The 24,558-nt window shown below is 44.8% G+C and overlaps 1 protein-coding gene across 1 annotated transcript in view; it reads right to left on the bottom strand.

Moving 5' to 3' along the window:
- Maml3 (mastermind like transcriptional coactivator 3) overlaps window positions 1–23,564 on the bottom strand; it is a 390,401-nt gene extending 366,837 nt beyond the window's left edge. The window contains exon 1 of the mRNA XM_046459549.2: window positions 22,220–23,564. Coding sequence (XP_046315505.1) covers window positions 22,220–22,699 — 480 coding nt within the window. The 5' untranslated portion in view covers window positions 22,700–23,564. The remainder of the gene's footprint in view (window positions 1–22,219) is intronic.
- Window positions 23,565–24,558: the final 994 nt, after the last annotated feature.

Raw genomic sequence — 24,558 nt, 5'->3', positions numbered from 1 at the left:
TATCATTTTGTTTGAGATAGTCTATAGTAAGCACTTGAGAGTCTCAAAGATTTTGCTGAGGGTCATCTATAGGCATCTGTTATAAAGGCATCTGAACTGCAATTTGTATAATGATTAAAAAAAAAAAAACAGCTTAAAGCTAGGTGCAGTGGTGCACACCTGTAATCCCAGCAACTCAGGAGGTTGAGGCAGGAGGATCACAAGTTCAAGGCCAGCCTCAGGAACTTAGCAAGACCCTCAGCATTTTAGCAACACGCTATCTTAAAATAAAAATTTGGGGGCTGGGGCTGGGGCTCAGCGGTAGCACACTTAACTGGCATATATGATGCACTGGGTTTGATTCTCAGCACCACTCATAAAAAAATAAAAGAAAGGGGCTGGGGTTGTGGCTCAAGCGGTAACGCGCTCGCTTAACAGCGCAGGGCACTGGGTTCGATCCTCAGCACCACATAAAAATAAAATAAAGATGTTGTGTCCACCGAAAACTGAAAAATAAATATTAAAAAATTCTCTCTCTCTCTCTCTTAAAAAAAGAAAAGAAAGGCCTATCAACAATTAAATATAATAATAATAATAATAATAATAATAATAATAATAAGACAACTTAGAGGAGAAAAACATTCATTTAAAAAAAAAAATTTAAAGGGGCGGGTGAGTGGGATGTAGCACAATGGTAAAGCTTCTGGGGTTCAATCCCCAGTACCAGGAAAAAAAATGTCTTAAAATCTAAAATCCTTGGGATATTATTTGGCCTTATTGAAGGAGGGGTTTTACTTACACATTGCTATTTCAATAGTAGTGACAGAAAGATATGTGCTAACTGAAAGAGCAGACAAGTGGCTCCAATTCCCCTGAAGAAAGGTTTGCAGGCCTCACTGACAAGCCGCATTTAAGACTCCAGCCCTGAAGTTCAGGACTAATGCCATGATTAATAAGGCCATGATAAAACAGCCAATATCATAGTCAATTTGAGAAGCATTTATTGAGCTTCTCCGGTGAATCAGCCTAACTCTTACCTTGACTTTGCTCACCACCCGGTGTTGGCCACGTTCCCATGGGCAACAGAACAGGCACAAGGTCACATGCAGGGTGCTATGAGAGCATCAGGGACAGGCAGCCAGAGTTCTCAACAGACAGGATGGACAGGCAGAATTGGGAAACATCTCCTCGTGGCTTGCTGACCAGCCTAATCTTACATACCCAATTTCCAATCAGGGCATGTCACATGACATTAATTTTACAACTTTACAATCTTTGGAGACAAAAATCCTCCAGTCCCTTCTGGGTTTTATTGTGATCAACGTCTCAGGGTGGACAGAAAAACGGATGCAGATGTTCCTACAATTTCAGGTAGGATAGCATGGCTACACAAAGTCGCTGAAAACTTGCATGCCATAAATCTGTTCCCTTCCTACTGTAAAATGTCCTTCCAAATCAATCAAATCAAACCATGAGTCTTGTGGTGCTCAGAGATGCAGCGACTTGGTCAAGGTCAAAGCATTAGTAATGGCAGGCCCGATGCAGACTCGATTTCCTGGTTCCCACATCACATACCTTCCCTGAAACCCAGCTGTCCCTCAGATGTGGAGGAGAAAGCCAGAACAGATGTGATGGTGGGACTGTTGGTTATACTCAATACTCAGAAATTCTGTCTCTGAAACAGAGAGAGGATGCAGAGGAAGTTACTGACTTGGTGCTGGTTTAGCCTGGGAAGTTTGCAGAGCAGGCCAGGAAAATGGGGGGAATGCCCAGAGCAGCAGACCTCTGCCCAGACCAAAGCTGGGGTGTTTCCCTGTGTGTAGCACAGTCGGGGAAGGGTGGGGTCTCCTACTCAGGGGGGCATAGGGAGGAGCTCCCCTTAAGGAGCAGGTCCACTTCTGAGACTTCCAAGTTCCTCCTGCCAAAGGACTCAGAGTGGAGACAAAAGGTGCCTCCAGGAAGGAAAATCACAATGGATTTCCACAGGCTGTCCTCAAGAAAAGTGGTGAAACTCAGAAGCTCACCATTTCAAAAATCAATTCCAGCTAATGAATAGTCAGTATCCCAACGTCTCCTGGTATTCCCTGCTCCGACTTCTTTCTTTCTTTTCTTTTTTTCCCCATGGAGCTCTCCCCACCCACCCCATGGCCCCTCTCATCCAGCTGCACCATCTCCATTATCAACCTCAGGGGCGGCCCTGGCAGCTGGTGTGGACCCTGGGGTGGAGCACCAGCAGTCAGCTGCCGCCCAACACCAGGCCGGGCCATGAGGCAGTGACAGGGAAGGTTGTCCAGGTCATCGGCCACTGGTCTCCACTCCAAATGAGACATTCCGGGTGTTCCCCACCCATGTGAAATCAGGAATGCTTCTCCAGTTTCTATCTGAGACATCATCAGGGATGCCATAACTGCATATATTCCTCCCAAAGCAGCAGCATCTTTCTAGGGACACTGGGGTCATGAGAGGGTGTGGCAATGGGCAAGCAGGTCTCATTTACAACAAGGAGGCGCCAGGGTGGGCTCTGTACCCGTGTGTTCAACGCTGCGGTCTCAGGCCCCCTCAACTCTGCCCCTTCTTTCTGACCTGGTCCTGGCACGCACGCTCCAGTAATAACCAGCTTAAGAATACCCAAGAAGACGAGAGGCTCTCGGTCCACCAGTGTCTGCCCTGCCTCCCTTCCCCTCCTCTCTTTTAAGAACAGAGTTCATCAGACACGAGACTCAGTAAAAAATGGAAATGGAGGAGTTCTTCTGAATGTACTGATGCCGGCCATAAAGCCTGGCCAATCTGCACAAGTCACTTTACTTTCACATACACCTGGTCCCTCGCAGGACAAAGAAAGGAAAAACAAAGACGACGTTCAGATAACTCATGCTTTTCACAGCTGTGCAGTCAAGAGGGGAAAAACATCTTTTATAACTTCCTCTGGTGCTAACTGAAAACTCTGGACTTTGGGGAGGCTATTAGAAAAAGGTTAAATATGAGTCTAGATAATGATATACCAAGGGACTCGTGTCAGGGTTGTTTGAACACTACTCAGAAGCAATTGCTGTTGAGAGTTGGCGACTACTTTAAAGACCTCTGGAAGAAGGTGAAGCCCTCCAGTAAATGCCTCTGTGGAGCCCGGGAGGCACAGGCTGAAGGCTTCTTATCTGCACAAACATCCCTAAAAACATTTGTTCTGTTCTTTAATTCAAAGATTACTAGGTACACATATTAGTAATGATTTCCTATATGTGGCATATATTCTTAGATTGTTCTTGATTTAATTTTAGTTTTACAAAGACATATGCTTCATGTTCATAACTGTACCCTTCCCCCTTTCTTTCACTGGAAGCTTTAGAGGTTTGGGGTCTAGATCTTTTTTAACCTCATGTTGAGTTTATCCTGAACTAATCAGTCAATCAGTTCATTAATATTATCCATTAATAGTATTGTATCAGTGAGTTGACTTCAAGGTGTAAGTTGCTGACTCTAAGTACTATCAAATTTTGCAGACTAGCTGGGTGTGGTGGTGCAGGCTTGTAATTCCAGTGAGTATCACAAGTTCAAAGCCAGTCTCAGCAACTTAGCGAGACCCTAGCAACTCAGAGAGATCCTATCTCGAAATAAAATATTCAAAAAAGGCTGGGGATGTGGTTCAGTTGTTAAGTGGCCCTGGGTTCAATCCCCAGTACCAAAAAAAAAAAAAATTATCTATCTATCTATACACACACACACACACACACACACACACATGCACAGATTATTTTGAAATTTGTATTTATTTTTAAAGGAAGGGAGAATAGAGATGAATTTCCACCACTGCCCGTTGCTTGTGTAACATACATATGCATAGTTTTCCATGTTGGAAAAACAACACAAAGGGGAAAAAAAAAGGAGTTTACTTCAAAAGTCCTGTTTGTATAACTTAAAAATTAGTATGTAACCCTTCCCTGCCTCTAAAACTTCAGTGGTCTCCCCTTATAAAATTTGCTGCTTTACCCAAAGCACCTTGTGTTATCAATTACAGGGTCATGAATCTCCACCACTAAAACCATCTGATTGGCTTAAGGTCCCCTGGTGCTTTCTAATGATAACCACATAGTATATAATTACACAGTCCCCAGAAGATACTTATAATTGAATCACGGGGCATTTTGTGAATGTTTGGGACAGTGATTAGAGGCGCACAAAGTGAGAGTATTGCAATTCTTGCCAGCTTGAATGGAAATGAAGCACCCTAAAATTCAATTATGAGAGTCCTTTAGGTATTAAATAATTATAATACAAGTCATATTAGGGGGCAAGTCTTTTTTTTTTAAATCAAACTGTCCTCAGAACTCCTGAAGACTGCATTTCTCAATAATTTATAAAACAACAGAGACAGATTCTCAGATTCTGATTTCTTCATCCGAAACTGGAAAAGCTGTACCAAGGGTAAAACATTCAAAAACCCGTTAGTACTTTGACTTTGCCACCCATTGGGACCTGGTGAGTCAGGTCTCACTGTAGCTCCTCTTGTCCCATAAACAAGCTGCATAATTAGAATATCTAATATTATTTTGCAAATATTAAATGTATTTGCAAATTTATTTAGATGGAAACAAGAATACTTCACCTATCTGAATTGCCACTATGTGTGTGTGTGTATGTGTGTGTGTATACACATACATACATACTGCCAGGGTTTGAACCTAGGGCCTCTCATATGCCAGGCAAGCCCTCTATCACTGAGCTACATACACCCTCAGCCCCCTTTTCTGAATTTTGAGACAGGGTCTTGCTGAATTGCCGAGGCTGGCCTCCAACTAGCAATCCTTCTATCTCAGCCTCCTGAGTAGCTGGGAATACAGACTGTTATCCGTTCTTAACATCCAAAAATGTCCTACCTTTTCATATCCTCTCCTTTCCCGCTTTCCTCCAGCTGTCCCTTCCAGCTGTCTTGCTTCTTTCCCATTCATACCTTCCACCATCTCTATCATCTCTCCACTCCAGGGAGGTTGTGATAACTGTAGGGAAACCTTTGCAAGTAGCTGTGGTTGGCTCCACAGTGCTCAGGGCAAGAGTAAGGAAAAGCCAAGAGTCTGCCTTTCTCCTCCATCGTTTTCTTGCTTCCTGAGATTGGTCCCCTAACTTAGGAGTCGTGGGGAAAGCAATAAACAAGAAACACTCGTCCCCTGACTTTGACTCCTGTGAACACACTCTGGGAGCAACCAAACTGGCAAGTCACCAGGAGACAGGACCCTGGTCACATATCAGAAAGCTCTGAATCACTCCCAGGACAAAGGCATCAAATCCCCAACTCCTGAATGTCAGCATCCACTTGCAGCAGATTTATCAACAGACCTAGTCTCCTCCGCTTAAACACAATTGTTTATGGCCAGTGATCAAAAATGTAAAAAAAATCAGTGTCCCTAGCAGCCTGGCATTAAAACATAATCTCTGATTAGTGATTAGAGCATCACAAATACATACATATGTATATGTGTGTGTGGGGCGGGGGGAGATTTGGCCTTGTAATGACATTTGTTCATGAGAAAAAGAAATCCACTCGTCTCAACACCATAACCCAACCAACCTTCATAGGTGTTCTGCCAAAAAAAAAAAAGTCTCAGAGATCAAGAATATGGTGACATTTGGTGATCTGCCATCAGAATATGTGAATACCACTTGCTGAAATAAAAATATTCTCATGCACGGAGCACAATAGCACAGGCTCTGGCCCCTCCTCATGAAGTCTGATTCTCTCTGAGCCTCACCTTCTGCTGTGTTCCAAGAAACCTCCCCCATGACCATGGAGCCCTTCAAGATCACCCTCCGCATTCTGGAGCCAAAAGAAAAGGAATCAGAATGGATGGCCATAACCACAGACAGGTTGAAGCCATGGAGCATTCAAGATGGCAGAGAGACTCTGGCCCACGTGGAACACACCACAGGGCAGCCCAGGAGACCCTTCCCAGGAAAGTGGAGTTAATTAGCCTTTTTATGCACACACACATGCTGGCTTCGCACATTCAGAAAATAGACCCATGCTAAGCAAAGGGCCTATTTTAGCCCTGCCTTATAAAAACTAGATAGACAGGGACTCTCTCCTTTCTAGCAGTAACCTGGCCCCAACATACTTGCCAATTCTAGTTATGCGAGACTTTAAGAATGAAGAGGTAACGGGCAAAGTGCTTTGAAAAGCACTAAAAATAAAACAAAACAACTTTCACTCTTAGAAGTCTGGAGCATCAGGGAATCGAAGCATCTGATAATTGGCATTCCTGTCGAAAATTGTCTTTGCCATGGAGCCACTGGGCCACTGTGGGAAAAGGTCCCAATGTCTACTTGTTGAACAAATGACTTGATGAGTGACCAAAGTAAGGAGGAGTGAGTGCTCTCCAAACACGAGCTTTTCCGCCTGGCCTGAGCCAGCCAGCAGGCAGCAGGGCTGGCACACAGCCAAGAGCACGCTTGCCCCCATAGCAAGCTCTGAGAGCTACCAAGACCCAGCGCTGGGAGAGTTCCCCAAACAAAAGCCGGTCACCGAGTTCAACAACTGGCTCGCCCAGGCACCATATGCTCCGCAATATTGTCCTGCTGCAACACCGGGGCCTGTCTTCAGTGTCCCGTGTGCTGCACAGCTGTCAGCCCAGGAGCCTGCTTATCATTATTTTCACTGTTTTATTACTTTTCTGGGAATTCAAATCAGTGGAACCGCGCTTGATGCACCCGGTGAAAAATGGTATCTCCCTCCCCCTCCTCCCTCAACCTAATGAATTGCCTTTTTTCATATCAAAGAGTAATGAGCACCAAACCACATAATATTTATTCATGGAACAAAAGACTCAGGCACGGGGGTGCAGGGAACAGAGGCGGCTCCTGGTGTGGAGAGAAGAAAAGCTGGACATTTGAAAGGCTCCTCACTCTGATCCCTGGTGACACTGGGTTCAATTTATAGCGAAATCCAAACCTTTGGGCTCCCCCATTCTTCCCTGGGAGCCCCAAACCCTCTTCCAGCAATTCTCTAGTCAATGCTTAGAGACCCTGCTGCTGAGAGCTGAGGTTAGCAAAGGTAACTCGTTCCCTAGACTTGACTGTGATCTGTCTAAACATTTCCTTTCTCAGTGAAATTCCCCTAAAAAGCCTCCCCTTTTCTCTCTTATGAGAAATAAGCCAATATCTCCCAGAATGTTGTAGATAGTTCTGCCCCCACCCATCCCCTTTTCTCTGTGTCATCATGACCTCCATTGCAGATGAGAGCATGTTTGGCCCAGGGAGAAAGAGCCTTAGGAACCTTAGATGATCCTGGACCCTGGCTAACCTTAGATGACATCCATTTTATCCCTACCCACTTTCTGTGTTAATCAATTATCTGTCAATCTATAAATTCTCTTATTAATGCAGAAAATAAAAATTTATAAACAATAGTAAGGCAACACACCCCATCATTAATCTCTTTCTTTATAGGCATTGAGACTGTTGACCCTTTGCAAAGTATCCCCAATTTGGGAGATGCAGGATGAACAGCTAAATCAAATTGGAGCAGAATGAGTCTTTTTTCTTCTTTTTTGTTCTTTTTTTCTTTTTTGGAAGTACTGGGGATTGAAGTCAGGGGTTCTCTACCACTAAGCTATACCTCCAGCCCTTTTTATTTTTTAATTTGAGACAGACTTGCTAAGGTGTCCAGGCTGGACTTGAACTTGCAATCCTCCTGCCTCAGACTCCTGAGTTGCTGGGTTTACAGGCCTGTGCCACTGTGCCTGGCTAAGTCATATTTCCTGAAGGTCACTTCCCCAACTGCATGAGCCAGCAAAGTGAAAGGAAAACTATTTTTTAAGGTAAGGTAGCTACCAAACAAAGGTTCCTCCAAAACGACACACTTATGCTGAGAGAGGTTAGTTAATGTCCAGGGCCTGGTGAACAACCTAGGGAGTTTTAACCCCAGCAGCTGGGTTGCTATTTCTTCCTCCCAAAATTATTACTGAGTATCTTGAATTTCTCCATTTAAATTTTCTATTTTTAAAATTAAAAAGATTTCTTTAAACGACAGACAATTTTTTGTTTTTTAAAATCACAAAAGTAGCCTCTTCCTCTCATAACCCTGAGCTACCCCTATGGTTGTGAATTTTAACACTGAAGAAGTTCTTATCTGGATAATTTTCCTCAAGCTGGTAACCAAATCCTTTTCTGAAGCAATGCTCTTGCTTCTCCTTCTTACAGTCTCATTTCTGCAAGTCTGTCAAAGCTAATTATCTCTCTCCTCAAATTTATTGCTCTTCAACGTATCATAAGCACATATATTACAAAAAGTTGGGGGAAAAAAAAACAAGCGAAATGTGCACTCCACTGTGAAGGTAAAGACAGACATAAGTAATTATTCAAAGTATCCACTGTCTCTGTTAATAAGAGTAACGAAGATGGCATCAGAAAAACCAGAGGAGAATGCCGAAGCCAGCCAATCCCCTCTCCTCTTCCATATAAGGAGGTTCCCACCCAGGACAATACCAGACACTCCTACACCATCACTTTAGGTTAAAGAGGGAAGCAAAGTTCTCAGGTTTGCAATCCTTTGACATTCCAGACCACAGATAAACACAAAGCCGACCAAACCAGTAACACAAACACCCTGGGCCTCACAGGGAACAAAGCCAGGACTCTCACAAGCACACACCATCATTAAACTCCCCTGCTTGAAACTATTGTTCCACAGTCCCAAGTGTCCCAATTCCAATCTCAACCACAAATTTAAAAGTTAATAAAAGGCCCTGAATGATTCATATCAGTCCTTTAACTCTAAGAATCAAATACAGAAGGATCAAATATCAAAAAAGCAATATGACATGAATTTCAATAGATTGGATCCCACCTATCCCTGATCCCCAAAGTACCAGTTTGTCACACTTTGTCACCCCCTAAATCACCTTTCCCTGTCTCCAGTTTGTTGCAACCTACAGACATTTCCACTCTAACAAATACAACTTGCCCAAACTATTTTTGAGTGTGGTTATGTAGCATCATGACACACAACTTTTTCAAATATTCTTTCAATAGGTTTTGAGAATCAGGCAGCATGAAATCCAAATCTGAAATCATTGTTTCCATGCTTCACTAAAGAAAATGAACGTGTTTTTAAAAATTCAATAGCAGCTGTGCACTATTTAGGAATTCCTAGTTAAACTCCAAAATCCATTTTCAACCATTTAGCCATAACAACTTTTAAACTGAGAAAGCTGTTTCTTCATATAAACCACCTCTGTTTACCAAACACCAGAGAATCTCTGGGTAAAGGGTTACTGCAGGATGTGAATAGTGAATGTCACCGTCCCTGAGGTGCCCTGCTGCCACTACTACAGCCACACGGTTACCATGGAGAGAGGGTGCACCTACCATAGTGCACTGGCACTGAAAGTGACAGGAGCCAGGAACAGAAGATGGAACTGGGGAGGGGAATGTCACTCCCCCCAAACCCACTAGCAACTCCAGCTTTATTACCACTTAGATATTCTGAAGCTCAAACTCAAGAATAAACCATTAAAATAATTTCTTCATTTCTTTTACTTACTCTCCAGAAAATTCTATTGAACTTGGACATAAGTCAAATGTCTTGGCATAAATGTTAACATTAACCCCTAGATATTCCTGTTTATGAATTCATACCCACAGTTATTGAACTGTCTTCATGGCTGTCCTGTCAAGATTTGCCTGGAATTTTCACATTTTTCTTTAAAAACAAAAACAAAAACAGGTTTGAAATATCTACTTTTTCTAAGATATATATATATATATATTAAATAAGGTAAAATTTACCTGTAACAAGGTAAAATTTGCTTCCATTTTATTACCTATTTCAAATGATCTCTGGACTCTTTCAAAGAAATATGGTAAAACATTTCCCAAAGGAATTAAAAATTAGATGTTAATCACAGCAAATCTCAATAGCCTGTGGAGAAGTTTTTATCTAATATTATAATCAGGTAGCAATGAGCTAACTAGGACTCAAAACATTTCAACATAAAGGTAAGGGTTAAACTTCATGCAAAATGCAAGATATTTATCTACCTTGTATGTAGGTGAAATTTATCCTTAAAAGAAAATATTCTAGAGCAAGAGAGAGAGCCCAGAAAAATCAGTAGCAAACACCCATAAAGGTGGCATGGCACTCCTAGGAAGGACAACAGAGAAGGTAACAGACCAGGAAAATCCAAAGACTGGAATTCTGACACATGACCAGAGAAGCACCTTTAAGAATCTCTTAGTTTATAATATGAGATGGACTAGGTTCAGCTAAGGGGAGAAGTTTCCTATTTTCTGTGTTCAACCAATCTTGCTGATTTAAGCCTTGGAAACAGAAGAAATCTAGCTGTGTTTAGGATGAAGCCTTCCCTAAAGCCTGCACTGAGCACATCAGCTGAGTTTCCTTGGTTGGCCAAAGGTTTTTCTAAGATGCTGTGTGACTGCTAAGTGACCCTAAGTGGCTAATCAGCATAAATGAAAGCACGGTGCCTAATTTTTTTGGAATCAGAGGAAGTGTAACTGTAGGCCCCCATCTCCCACTTTCCTACCCTTAATCTATTTCCCTGGTTCATCTCACTGTCACCTACACCTTGCTTAAGCTTCCAGGGGCTACTCTCACTGTGACAAAAGTGAACCTGGGTAGTAGCGAGGGGGAAAGGCGGTACACACAAGGCCAGAGGTATGTGAGGCCAGGAGACAGCAAAGGCAGCTAGCAAGGGCCACCACCACCAGTTTTAGTCAGCTACTTCACTGCTGTGACTAAAAGACCCAGCCAGAACAATTGTAGAAGAGGAAAAGTTTATTTGAGCACTCAGGGTTTCAGAGGTCTTAGTCCATGGAAGGCTGGTTCCATTCCTCTGGGCTTGAGGTGAGGCTGAATATCATGGTGGAAGAGTGTGGCAGAGGGAAGCAGCTCACATGACCAAGCAGAGAGACAGACTCCACTTGCCAGAATCAAATATATACCCCAAAGCCACCCCCAATGCCCCACCTCCACCAGCCACAGCCCACCTGCCTTCAATTATCACTCAGTTAATCCCATCAGCGGGATTAATTCGCTGATTGAGTTAAGGCACTCACAACCCAATCACCTCTCCTCTGGACCTTCTTGCATGGTCCAACACGTGAGCTTTTTGGGGGACACCTCCCATCCAAACCATAACAACCATGTACCTTACTTTGGGCTCCTGTTCAGACTGACCTAATGCCCCAAAGACAAGCTGAGCAGGTGAGGACTGTTCCTTGGGAGAACGTGGCTGTTTAGAAAATTGAGACACTCAGGTGACCTTTCCAAGAAAGACCACTGCAGTCAAGAGAGGGCAGAATAATGTAGTAACCAAGAACTGGATGCTGGAGCCAGACTGCTCCAGCTACTGTAAAAATACAGACTTGTGTGTCTCCACCCAAGGAAGCTGCGATGCCAGAGGAAATCAAATAACAGGAACTCTGAGGATGGGCCCTCGTGGGCCCACTTCAACACCTGCGAATAATCGACACTGCTAGGACTTCTCACTGTCTAAACAAACGCTGTAAGGCCACTGTCAGGCAAGTCCATTTGGATGCATTTTCTACAGTTGGCCTGGTCAGCAAGTTATTATTACCATGTTTCACAGATGACTGGATTAGTCAGGGTAATTTAACCTGCAGGAAGTGGCAACTTCAAGACCCGAGACCTGTAGGACCACTCAACTATGCACCCATGGACACCCCCAGGTATTGCATCGTGAGTTGAAGCGCATCTTACGAATAATAAAGCCACACAATCAGGCCTGTGAACCACCACGCTGAAGACAGGAACAGAGACCTACAAACTTATGCAAGGAGGTGAGTTCCCCACTTTGACAGAGTGAGCAGCAGCTGTTAATCAGCCTTCTACTTCAGCCTCCTCTTTAGGTCCAGCTGAAAAGAAGGACCATCATTTCTATACCATGTTACTGGCTAGATACACAGCCTCTAAAAGTTCTGTGCAAAGACTAAGGTAGTTACTAAGTTGATACTTTTTTTTAAGCCACATTTTTAAGGAGACACAATTATCATCTGCCCTAAAATGGGCTGTGATAAGGGTCAGGTGCCATATTTAACCATATTAGATTAAGATACATTTGTGCCATCCTCTTTCTGTTTATACATATTAAATATATAGAAAGAACCCTACATCTGCACTGCAGAAATTGGCATGTATGTTCAAGAGATGTATGGATAAGGATGTTGCAACACTGGAGTAACAAAAAAGGGGAGGCTAACAGTGTTTATCAATAGGGGATCATGCAATTAATTACAGAACTTTCACAGTATGCAGTGCTAAGTGGGCTGTTAAAAAGAATGAGTAAAAATCTAGCTGGGTGTGGTGGCACATCCCTGTAATCCCAGTAGCTCCAGAGGCTGAGGCAGAAGGATCACAAATTGGAGGCTAGCCTCAGCAATTCAGTGAAACCCTAAGCAACTTAGCGTAACCTTGTCTCAAAATTAAAAGGGCAGGAGATGTGGCACAGTGGTTAAATACCCCTGGGTTCAATCCCCAGTACAAAAAAGAAAATAGAAAAGAATCTATATGTTCCAATTGGGGCAAATATCTAAAATATATAAAATGGAGGGCAGGAGATTCAGCTCAGCAGTAGAATGTCTGCTCAAGGCCTTTTTGATCTCCAGCACCAGACAAAAATAAATAAATAAAATACATTAATTGGGGGGGGGAAATATATCTTAAAACAATATACATGATTCAATTTCTATAGAAAAAAACTAATGTGCAGTTATGTGCAATATATAAAATACATGTAAACAGAAGATGGTCAGGAGAACAAGACCCTAACCCACAGTAACTTCTAAGAAGGGGAACATCGTGAGGGAAGGAATTAAGTCACTTCTTATTTTGTTTACTTTCACTTAGTAATTGACTCAACAGATACTTAGAGTGCCTCCTATGTTCAGGTAGGTTCTTTTGGAGTCATAAAGATGAAAAAATGAATAAAGAAATAAAGTCCCTATCTTTCTCCTTCTCCAACATCCCAGCCAATTGAACAGCTATCGCTGGGACACTGCCACTCACAGAGATAGCCCATTCCATCTTTGAGCAGCTTTAATTTTCATAAAATTGGTTTTTAAAATATATATTATACTGAAACCTGGCTCCTAATAACCACCAACCTCTGATCCTAAATTTATCCCCTTGAGGCCATGAAGAGCACATCTAATCCTTTCTTCACATGCGGCAGCCCTTCATATATTTTAAGGAAGCAATCCTATCACCCCCTCGGTCAGACTAAACACCCCCAGGTAGGTCCCCCCTCCCAATGCTCCTGCTTGCTCCTTCCTAAATGCAGTCCTCCTGGTGTAATTTTTCTAACAGCTAATGTCAAGACATGAGCAGGTGTTACCAGGGGAGGGCAGGGGAGGGGGGGGGAGGGGAGGGGAGGGAAGGGAAGGGAAGGAGGGAAGGAGGGAAGGAGGGAAGGTGGAAGGAAGGGAGAGAAAGAGCTAAGGGGGCGGGGGAGATAACTCGCCTCACTTTTAGTAAACATACCTCAGTCTTATTCCCCACCATGGCACCTAATTTCCTCCCTTGAAATAAATTCTGTAATTTTGTTACAGAAAGCAATGCTTGCAAGAAGATACAAACCATTTAGCACCCTTAGGCTTTTCCTAAATGTTAGTTTATTAATTGTTTCCATTAACATGTCTGACAAAACCACAAATACCATTTCAGGAAGTTAATCTGCAATGTGCAACTGTGCCCTGCTGTCATCCAGTGAGAATCAGGATGCCCCCTTCACCACTGAATCCCCAAGTAGCTAGAATACAGCCCCAGAAGCAACTGTTGCCCCCTGCAGATTCCTTAGACCTTGGCTCAGGTATGAGCAAAATAAGCCTCAAATCACTCAACTTTTAGTCTGCATTTGGATGGGAAGTAACAACAAAGTGAAATGAAAGTAATTTTAACAAGCCAAGTGCAATGGCCCATGTCTATAATCCCAGCCACTCAGGTAGCTGACTCAGGTGACTGAGGCAGAAGGGTTGCAAGCTCAAGGCCAGCCTCAGCAACTCAGTAAGACCCTGAACAACTTAGTAAGACCCTGTCTTAAAATGAAAAATAAAAAGGGCTAAGGATGTAGCTGGTGATAAAGTGCCCCCTAAAATGGTTTTTGTGGTTTTGTTAGATATGTTAATGAAAACAATAAGTGCCCAGTACCAAAAAATAAATTTTAAAAAAATATATGTATATAGCTAACATTTGTGCAGCAGACTCTTACAGTACTAACTCGTGTGTTCCTAACATTTGTTCCAGAGATGAAAAGAAGAACAACTGTTCACCTTCTGACAGGCAAGGGGACAGAGCTGATATTCATAAAGTAAAAGGCAAAAGGTCCTACCTAGGCCAGCAAGACAGAACTAAAAAGCAGCACAGTTATCTACTAAGGACTCTCTACCTCCCATAGTAGTGCTGCCTCACTGCACTCCTGAAGCAGTAAGAATGTTTTCAGAACGTGAGTAAAGCCATATTGTGCAAATCCAAGCTCTGCCATATTTTCAATTTTCTAGGGATGCTCCCTCTATCAACCAGCGTTTCTCAGCAGCAATAGTACTGACATTTGCGATCAGATGGTGCTTTGTTGTGGGTACCTTATAGGACATTTAGCAGCATCCCTGGCTTCTACCCATTAAATATATGTAACACCCATAAGTTTGCGACAAAGAAAAATGTCAAATGTTCCTGTTGGTTGGGGGATGGGGCAAAATCTCTCCCAGTTGCGAATCACTGAATTAAAGGAATTTCACAGTAATTCCATTCAGATGGCAGTAGTAATCATTTAAGAGAATAAATAAATTCATGTTCTTAGGAACATGAATTTTTTCCCAATTTTTTTATACAAATAATATAGCAATTAGCTCTTGAAAATTCACATCCAAGTTTCACTGAGGTCTGCAGGTCTAGGATAGACTACTAAAAGCATAGTCTTCTTCTGTAAACTCTCAAAACAGCAGGACATGGTTTACCACAAATGGGCAAAACCAATCCTCTCTCCTGTACCCATCTCCCCTGCCATCCATTACAGCAATGCCTCCAAACTGCGCATCTCCGTTTGCTTCTCCCTTACTGTTAGCTCCTTAAAACTCTTTACTGGGGAACCAGCCCTTTAGATTCACTCTCATTCACTGAGCTACTTTCAGCATCTAACAAAGACAGAAAATAACCCACCACTGAGACAATAAAGGATGTGAAGCTCCGCGATCCTTTTGAGTCACAGGCACAAGGCAGGTTGAACCTACACAAATGCATTCGGTGCTCTTCTGCCTTTTCCCTTGACCAGGAAAGAAGCCCCTGTGCAGACAAACGTCCTGGAGGTGGAGAAAGATGCTAGGAGAGGGAAGGGGACACACATCCTGGTATCCTAATCTCTTCCCAAGCAGAAGTTAATGCTGATGCAATGGAGGGTTGCAGCATCCGTAAATGTGAAACTTGACACAACCAGATTCTACCCAGCAGGATGAGGACCTCAGGGGTTAGAAGGGAAATTCTGAAAGTTGCTAGTTAAGAATCAAATGTGTCATTGAAGTTTTCTGCAGTTGTGAAGCCAATGCTAAAGGGGATGAATGTTAGTTATTAGTATTTTAAAAGATTCTACTTCAACATAAGGTCATTTCCAGCCAATGAGAGGTTCTATATAACTAAAAGGAAGTGCCTAAATTGTTCTTAAGGAATCACTCTCCTCTGTCAGAGCAAACATTGCAAGCCTTTTGAGATTTTTATTAAATTCTCACAAGAACAGTCTCTCTCTCTCTCTCTCTCTCTCTCTCTCTCTCTCTCTCTCTCTCTCTCTCACACACACACACACACACACACACACCCCAAACAAGGAAAACCTGCGACATATTAGTAATTTCCGTTTCCTTTGCTTGTGTGTATGTGGCCCTAAGGGAATGGTTGTGTTTCTTTCCCAACTGCAGAAAGGAACTCAAAAGCCTCTCTACAGTTTATCAGATGGAATAGCCATCTAGACCAAAATAAAATAAAAACAAAGTGTGTTCTCCTCTTTTATCTACTGAGTAGAACCCTATGATATTTAAGTATTTGATAAATAGTGAAGCCTCAACTCCATTTTCTGAGTGATTTTATCCAAACTTGTATTTTTTTTACACTTTATTAGATTTAAATTTTAAAAAATTAAGTAAAAGAGAATTAATCAGTTCTTGATAGCTGATTGTCCCAAAGCTGTATTTCCAACTCCTGAACCTAAATAATGGAGTTCTGGAGTGTGTCTGTTTAAAAAAAAAAAAAAAAGCTATATTTTTAAATAAAAAATTAAATTTGGGAGTGGGGGGTTAAAACAGTGCAGCAATCATGTATAAATCAGTTGTTTTTAATTTTTTTTTCCAGATAACTATGTCAAATTAGTTTGAAACAGCAGGAATGTAGAGCATATTATATGCCTATTATTTTCCTTAAAGTATCATAGGATAGATGAGCAAGAGCCTGAAGCCCAATTACTATGCTGACTTAAAAAAATAAAAAAAAAAAGTCTGTATTCCCTTTAAACTAGCTAGAACAATAATGAAACCTACAAAGAATACACATTGTCAAAGCCCAGGATGCAAGGACACGACTTCACACTTTAACTTCTGTGAAGCACTATGGGTTGTGTACCAATATGGCTGAATGAATGAAATTAAAAATCCGATCTATTCTCTATTATTTGTGCTAAGGAAGGGTAAACAATGTCTAAAATCAAATCCACACTAAATCCAAAGCAGTGTCTTACCCAGTTGTTTCATTAGTTATGAGAGCCAGAAGCACCAAAATTAAATTTCTCCTCTTCTTATTGCTTCTTCCCACTCTTTGGTGAAAGTGTTAAGGACCAGGGGAAAGACCAAAAGGTTGGCAGCAGGAGGGGGGAGGGAAAACAAAGCCAGCAGCTGCAGCTTCAGGATCTAAAACTCAACAATCAGCTCTGGAGGAACAGAGTGAAAATGTAAAGGTATTTGAGAGACTTAAGAGGCAGATATTATGAACACCTTGAGAGTGAGTTTTAAATATGTTCTTCTTTGTAGGAGTTCAATGTCTGATTGATTGATGTTACACTTCTCTATGATGGTTAATGTGGAAAAAGACAGAATTTAGCCATCCTAAACTCAAGAGTGTGGCACAGGACTGTTAATGAACAAACCCAGAACACTCATCACAAATAAATTTCTACAAGTACTTCAATTGTGTCCAAGAATTACTATGTAATGTGCAATGTGCTTTATTATACTAGAGTCCTAGCCCTTCTATGACATCAGCACCAGTGTGTGTGTTTGGGGGGGTCAAAGGATGGGGGGGGGCTTCCATTTCTTCCTATCCAAATGAATGATCCCCATCAGGACATCTCTTTTAGTTGACTATTGGTCTCACAGAGGACTACAGATAATAACTTTCTTTAACTTGACTTTAAGGTCTAAGATCCTTATCCTTTTCACAGAATGTTACCAGAACCATATACAAGAACTGCTCATTTCTCTCATATTAGGTGGCAGAAAACTTGCAAAAGATTCTAAAGTTTGACTTTATAACTCTAAAAAGTCAGTCTAGAAAGAGCACATACACAGCAACTTTCCCTGGGAAAGACTCAGCCTGAAGAGCAGTTTGTAGATTAAGATTAATGATTAATTGACTGTACTTCTACTTTCTGACCACTGGCTGCCTAGGACTAAAAGAAAGTATACCACAATCAAAGAATTAAACGTATTAAAGCTTAAGGAAAAAAAGAAAAAAAAATGCTTCTTGAGAATAAAATACCAGAACATGTTTAGGACAGAGAAATCCAAGTTTAAAAAGTTTCCCACAAACTTATTAAAGTACACTATGTTGGGCTATGGGAAGTTAAGTTACAGCTATGTCCTATCCTCCACAACAGCAGCAAAACAAGAAAAGCCAATGAAAAGGTTATCATAGGAAAGATTTAGAAATAGATTATAGTACAAGCCTGCAAAGAAACCTGGATGCAGAGCCAGAGTATCACCCTCAGTAGGATCAGGAATAGCAAACCCAATTCATTTATAAGAAGGTTTAGCACTGGGCTAATATGTTGACATTGCCTGGATCTCTTTCAGGAATGGATGAGAACATTTTGGCAGGGGTGCAGTGGTCTCCAACACCCAGTCATTAATATATTAGAATCAAGTGAACTTTATTTGATAAATTCTTCAGAGCGAAGGTCACACAGATTTATGTAGTCTGTAAATGCTCTATAAATTAAGCATGCTCCCAAAGTTATAATGATGGTAGTGCAGTGAAAAGGTCCTGAAAACAATATGGGTCTTATCCATGTGGAGTAAGACGACCACCATTTTGAAATTTTGAAAACTTCATTGTGGTGCTGTTCAATATGCCTGAATGATCACCCATTGTCAATTCAATTTATCTTTGGGCTTGAAAATGAACTTTGCTAATTGAACTTTAGTTTAAAACTCTAACCAGGGGGGCTGAGGTTGTGGCTCAGTGGTAGAGCGCTCGCCTAGCATGTGTGAGGCCCTGGGTTCAATATTCAGCACCACATAATGATAAATAAAGGTAGTGTGTCCATCTACAACTAAAAAATATTTTTAAAAAACCCTAACCAGAACCTCAGATCTAAGGACAGCAAATAAACAACAACTCCATTTATTTCCATAAAAAAAATTATTTTAGGAAAAGATACCTTTGTGACTGGGATTCTTTAATAAATGAAATCAAGAGTTCTCATCAACAAGTGTTTGGAGGGAAAAGCCCCTCACTATAAACAAAGTGGTAGTGATTGGGGTTGGGGTAGGAGCTCAGCTCTCTGTCTAGAAGGACCTCCTAGCTGAGGTTAAGCAATTTCAAAACTAAGAAGTCCCACCTGTTCCATCAGCTGTGCTGTTGAGAACCCAGACAAACTCAGGACCCTATACAACAGCCTGGAGCCAAAGAATGCCTGTTTGCCCTAACCCACCCTGCTTTTTTGCTTTCTAGTCGGTTGTACATGCCCCTGCTTGTTAATGTCTAAAACAGCAAAACAATCCAAAAATATAAAGCCCTCATTAGATTGCCTTCTTAACCCAAGCCAGGCAGAAAGAGGATTAATCAATATTTTGTACTTTCAACATATTGGCCCCCCAAAATAAACAATAGCAATAAAATAGAAAAGAATCCTATTCACCTTTATTTTTATCATCATCCTTATTATTATTTGTGGTTGATCATAGTTTTTCTTAAGGGCTTTCCAAATGGAGAGCCCAATCTGAGAACTACATTTAATTGCTCTGTGCCTCACTGAAGCACAACTATAATTCAGGAGTCAATTCAAGAAAATGAAGATCAACATTTTCTTCCTAACTTCTGTCTTTCAGATTTTATCTCACACATAAGCTAAGTTAAAATAGTCTTCATTTCAGAGGCTGATGTGAATTTTTAAACTAATTATTTTGAAAGGAAATGTAACTTGTAGAGAGGATGATGTTAATTTTTCTTTTTCCTTTTTTAGTACACAGAATTTATACACAACTCTTTGCTTAAGATTTAAGGCTGTTTATTTTCATAACATTCATCACACATACTTCGCACTGGTATCAGTGAAAGATGCATATGTGAAACAGTGGAAGCTACAATATGATCCTATTCTGTGCCTTGGTGCCAAGTATAGTCAATAGGCTAAATTATTGTCACAAAAATTGATAGGGAAATTTTTTTTTTAATTTTCTGGCAATCATTTTTCAAGTCTCTGTTGTCACCTTGGTGAACTGAGATTCATTATGAAATTTACAGCTGATGTCTTCATCTATTCAAGTAAGCATCATCTTTTCATTTGCAAAGGCAGCTCTGGCTTGGGCTTGCGCCTCCCAGATAACGTCAGGACGCTGGGCTTACTTCCACCAGCGGATGCTTTACAACCGAGGCGCGCGCACCCCGAGTCCTCCCTACCCATCCCAAAGCTTATTGGTAAGAACATAACCCAAACACGAAAACTTTGTGGTCGCAAACTCTTCTGCTCTCGCAGCGGTCAAAAGCGACCCAGCACAGGGGACGACACTGGCTTTTGTTCCAGAGTCGCCCAGCTGGCGAGGTAAGCGCCTCGTCGGTCCTCATCACCTAGGGTCGTGATTCCCTGGGACGGGGATTTTGGAATTTCAAGCAAAACGCCCATTTCTACACAATCTGTGAGCAGGGGGTGTACACACACACACACACACACACACGAAAAGGGGGCGAGGGTGGGTAAAGCTGAAATCCTAAATGCCTTTCAAATTCTATCCCAGTCTCAGGTTCACAAAGTGGGTCTCCACCGCTGAGAGCGGGAGCGGGGCGGGGTCTGGAAGAGAAATGGGTACGCGTTGGGTACCCAGGCTGCAGGTCCCGCCCCGCCTCCGGGTACAATCAGAAAAGCTACAGTGTGTCAGTGGCTTTTGGCTTCCTGTTTGTAAAGCGAGAAGCTCCCTCCCCGACTCTGAGACCGTGGTTCGTCCAACCGAGTCGGCCCCTTCTTGGCGCAGGCGGCCGGGGGCGGCGGAGGGGGCAGGGCCGCGGGCGCAGCACCCCTCCCCACCGGCCGCCCTGGGCTGAGCAGGGCCGCGAGGCGGACAAAGCGCCTCCCGCACCCTCCCCCACGACCGCGTTCCAAAAGGGAGGGGGAAGGCGGGCCGGAGGGGCCGGGGGAGGAGGAAGGGAGGGGAGGAGCAGGGGGAGGAGGGAGGCGCTGCCGGCGGGACCCGGCAGCATCTTGCCCAGGAGGGAGGGGAGAGAGGAGGAGCCGGGCGGCCTCGGGAGCGGGGAGGAGGGCAGGATTCTTGAAGCCCAAGATAAACAAATTGTTCCTCTTCACGTGCGGGGCGGGGGGAGGTGGGGAGCGAACGCCGCAGCTTCCCCTCCCCCAAGCCGGCTCTTTGTCACTGAGCGCCGGGCCAAAGCCCGCGGCGCCACTGACACCACCCTCAGCGAGCCGAGGACTCCCAGACCCCGGACGTGCGCGGTTGGCACACCGCACACACACAGGGCCCCCCGCGCCGGTGTCTGCGCGGCCGATCGAGTCGCGGAGTGCACAGGGAGCGGGCGCGCTCCAGCTAGCATTCCCACCGCCTCGCCACCCCGCGCACCCTCGGCCCCGAGCCGGGCAGCGCGGTGGGGGAGGGGGTGCAGACACCTTTCCCAAGCTTCCGGCCTCCCCCCCACCACCACCAAAGGAAAGCCAAAGAACCCGGGAGAGGAGATAAGAGAAAGGATTCCACCCTCAGGGTTAGGGGGTGGGAACTGCCCCTTCCTCCCTTAGAAGTTAAGCCATTGGCTGCTCATCCTGCCTCGAACCCACCCACCCAGCCATTTAAGCCTCTTTCACCTCCCCGCTATCCTCCACTCCTTCAGGCTCCTTACGCCGGCCTGGAAAGTTGGCGAGGAGCGGGGCGGGGGTGAGGCGGAGAAGACTGGGTGCAAGCAAGTTTAGGAAGAGGAGCGGAGAGAACCCCAAGCCAAGTGGCGCCGCGGAGACTCTGGGCGCAAGCCCTGGGCGTAGTAGCTCTTGCCTCCCGCCCCTGCTGGGCCGAGTCCCTCCCGACCCTCCAGACTGCTCCACCTGCCGGGCTAGCCCCGGGTCTCCAGCCGCGAGCGCAGCGCACCCGCGTCCCGCATCCGCGCGCGCTCCCGCGAGCGCGCGCGTAGCCAGCCTCGCTCTTTTCTCACCCACTTCAAAGTTCATTCACAAAACTCTCAGACTTTCTCAGCCCAAAGGGGGTGAGCTTGAGACGGGAGGAGAGACTCTCCCTTACCCCTTCCCCCAAGGGGTTGAGGGCCCTGTGCCCGCCCAGAATCTGCGACAGCATCAATTTCTCCCTACACTCGGCGGATGTGCAGAGAGGGGTGGGCGAAAGGGGACGGGTCCTGGGAGGCTAGGCGGCGCGGCGAGAGATGGGGAGGGGAGCGGTAAAGAGGAGGAGCAAGGTTTCAACTCTGGGGTTCACTCTCTTTCAAATCTGTATCTAAGAAAGGGAGGAGGAAACTTTTCCAGCACCTCACCCGGCGCTCCTCGAGGCTCCCTCCGCCCCTCGCAGTCGTGACTGGCTTCTCCCCCCACCCCCTCCTCCCCAAATCTGACAACCCTGACAGATTAACAGGTAGCGGCGACGACAGCTTTTTCCCTAGGAAAAGTTGACGTTAACCCTTCGGCTTCATCCCACCTCACCCACGGTGCAAATCAGACAGACCCTCACACACCCAGTAAGAAGCTCACGCCCCCCCCCCACGCGCACCCCAAGCCCGCTGCCAGTGCGCCCTCACCATGATCAGCGTGTGGTTCCTCTGCTCCGCCGAGGCAGCCTCCGCATCTTGCTGGGGTTTGCTCGGGTGCTGCTGCTTGCCGGTGCCGGCGCCCGATTTCTTGGCCCTCTGCTCCAAGGTCCGCTGATAGAGGCTCACCGTGTCCCGGCGCTCCAGCTCCAGCTGCTCCACCTGAGCCTGCTGGTACCTGTTCTCGCAGTTGACGTGGTGCCGCCGGCAGCCCTCGATGCGCTGGCGGAGCCGCTCGACCACCGTGCTGTGCTTGGGGACGACCGCCGAGCTGCCGCCGGGGCCCCCGGAGCCGCCGCCGCCGCCGCCGCAGCCGCCGGCAGCGGGGTGATTGCTACTCGGAGCAGCGGGAGTACTATTGGGAGTATTATTCACACCGATCCCGGCCCCGCCGAGGCTGCTGTTCAGGCTACTGTTGATGCAAATACTACTGCCATTCGCGGCAGCAGCGGGGGCTGCGAAATCCCCCATCCTGCTCCCCGGGCACACTATTTTGGAAGAACTTTTTTTATCCACCCCCCTATCAGCCTCCTCCTTGGGTCCAAGGATTAAAATAGTTTAAGTGGAACGCGGGGGAGACGCAAGCACATGGATGGAAACAGCGATCCCGACCGGGCGAAAAAAAGGGGGAGAGATTTTGGGGTGGTTTTTTTGTTTCCTTTTTTTAAACTGTAAAGCTGGAGGGGGAAAAAAAGGGGGGTGTTATCGGAATACCATCAGACACCTATCAACAAAAAGAATCACAACAAACTGAGCCAGCAGCAAATCGGGTTGCAACTCAAGGGGAGATCCGCTCCTCGCCTGCCTTCTTTTTATAATCCATTATTTTCTAATAAATTCCAGGAGATTTCCGGTAGTTGGCAAGCATTTTCTCCCTACGTACCGAAAAACACACCCCATGTACACACACAAGCATATGCCTCCAGTGCGGACACGCGCGACACACACTCACTCCACACCGCATCGGAAAACGGCAAGCTTGCTTATTGCATTTTCCTTCCACAAAAAAGTTTTGGTGTTTATGCCGCCCCGTGTTCTCAAAGTACTTTGGCTGCTCAGTTGCATTTCACAGGAACCTAGATATCGAATCCTCGGGCTGGGGGAAGTAAACACATGGACAGTCCGAGGCGACTGCAAAAGTAGATCGGTGAAGTCCTTTGGAAAACGCCGCGCGGAGAGCAGCCCCTAACGCTCGGCTGGGCTGCCGCTGCCGCCGCTGCTCCTGCCACCATCACAATGATCAACTGCTCGCCGCCGCCGCCGCCTCCTCCTCCTCCTCTCGCTCCTCCACCTCCTCCTCCTCCTCCATGCCAGCGGAGTGATATCAGGACGCGCGAGCTCAGTAAACACGGCAGCGGCGGCGGCTGGAGGCCGTGAGACAAGCCCGGGGACACGGCGCAAAACCCGGCCCGGACTCACCCGGCAGGAGCGGGCGCGGCACGCACCGGCACCCGGCGCCGGGCTCCCGCCTCCTTTGCCTCGCCCTCCCCGCCCCTCCCACGCCCCAACCTCACTACTACCCAGACTAGGAAGCCTGAGCCGCCAGGAACCGGGAAAAGAAAGATTTCTGGGATCTCAGGAATGAATCAACTTTTGACCTGTGTGTGCGTGTGTGAGTGTATATGTGCATGTGTGTACGTGTGTGCGCGTGCGCCCGCGAGCGCGCGCGCGAGGACAACCACGGGGACGCGCCTGGCTGGATTTCCTTATTCCAAGCGAGGTAGCCTGGGAGCCCAAGTTGTTGTTATACATTTATGCATTATATTGCAGAACTGTGCATGACCAGGCAGAAACATTGCGGCCTCACAGCAGTCGTCTGTCATTCCCATCCATGTGGAAAGAGAAAGGCAAATGAGTGACTTGTTTTTCAAACACAGGTAATAAGTCCTCTCTAGTAACAAGCCTGCTTATGGACACTTGTTCGAACTCTGGACCAGTCTTAACACAAAAATACCGAATTCTGAATAAACAGGGGGGAAAAAAGCACCAAAAAACTTGCAATATTATTAATTCACTGTATATAATGATTGTTATTAAGACAATTATTGTTTTACTTACCCTTGGGAAAAAAATAAAATAAAGCAAGCAGGGACTTGGAGGTGAGACTAACAGTACATTTTAACAGACTGTTTTGAACACTAGGTGCTAATGACAGCAGTAATTAAGGGCCCTTCGTAAATCAAGTGGAAAGATTGCAGATTTCATGGACTAGAACTATAAGAAAAACACAGCATTTCACAGTTTGTCATGACCAAAACAAAAACAAGCAAAAATAACAGGCTTACTTTATGGCTGGATATATTTCTGTTTCAATGAATTCACAGCAAGTG

Source organism: Marmota monax, unplaced genomic scaffold (genome assembly GCF_021218885.2).
Source record: "Marmota monax isolate L192 unplaced genomic scaffold, Marmota_monax_Labrador192_F-V1.1 WCK01_AAM20220418_F8-fsc00039, whole genome shotgun sequence".
Lineage (NCBI taxonomy): Eukaryota > Metazoa > Chordata > Mammalia > Rodentia > Sciuridae > Marmota > Marmota monax.
The sequence above is the reverse complement of the archived record's forward strand: the minus strand, read 5'-3'. Positions and strand labels throughout refer to the sequence as shown.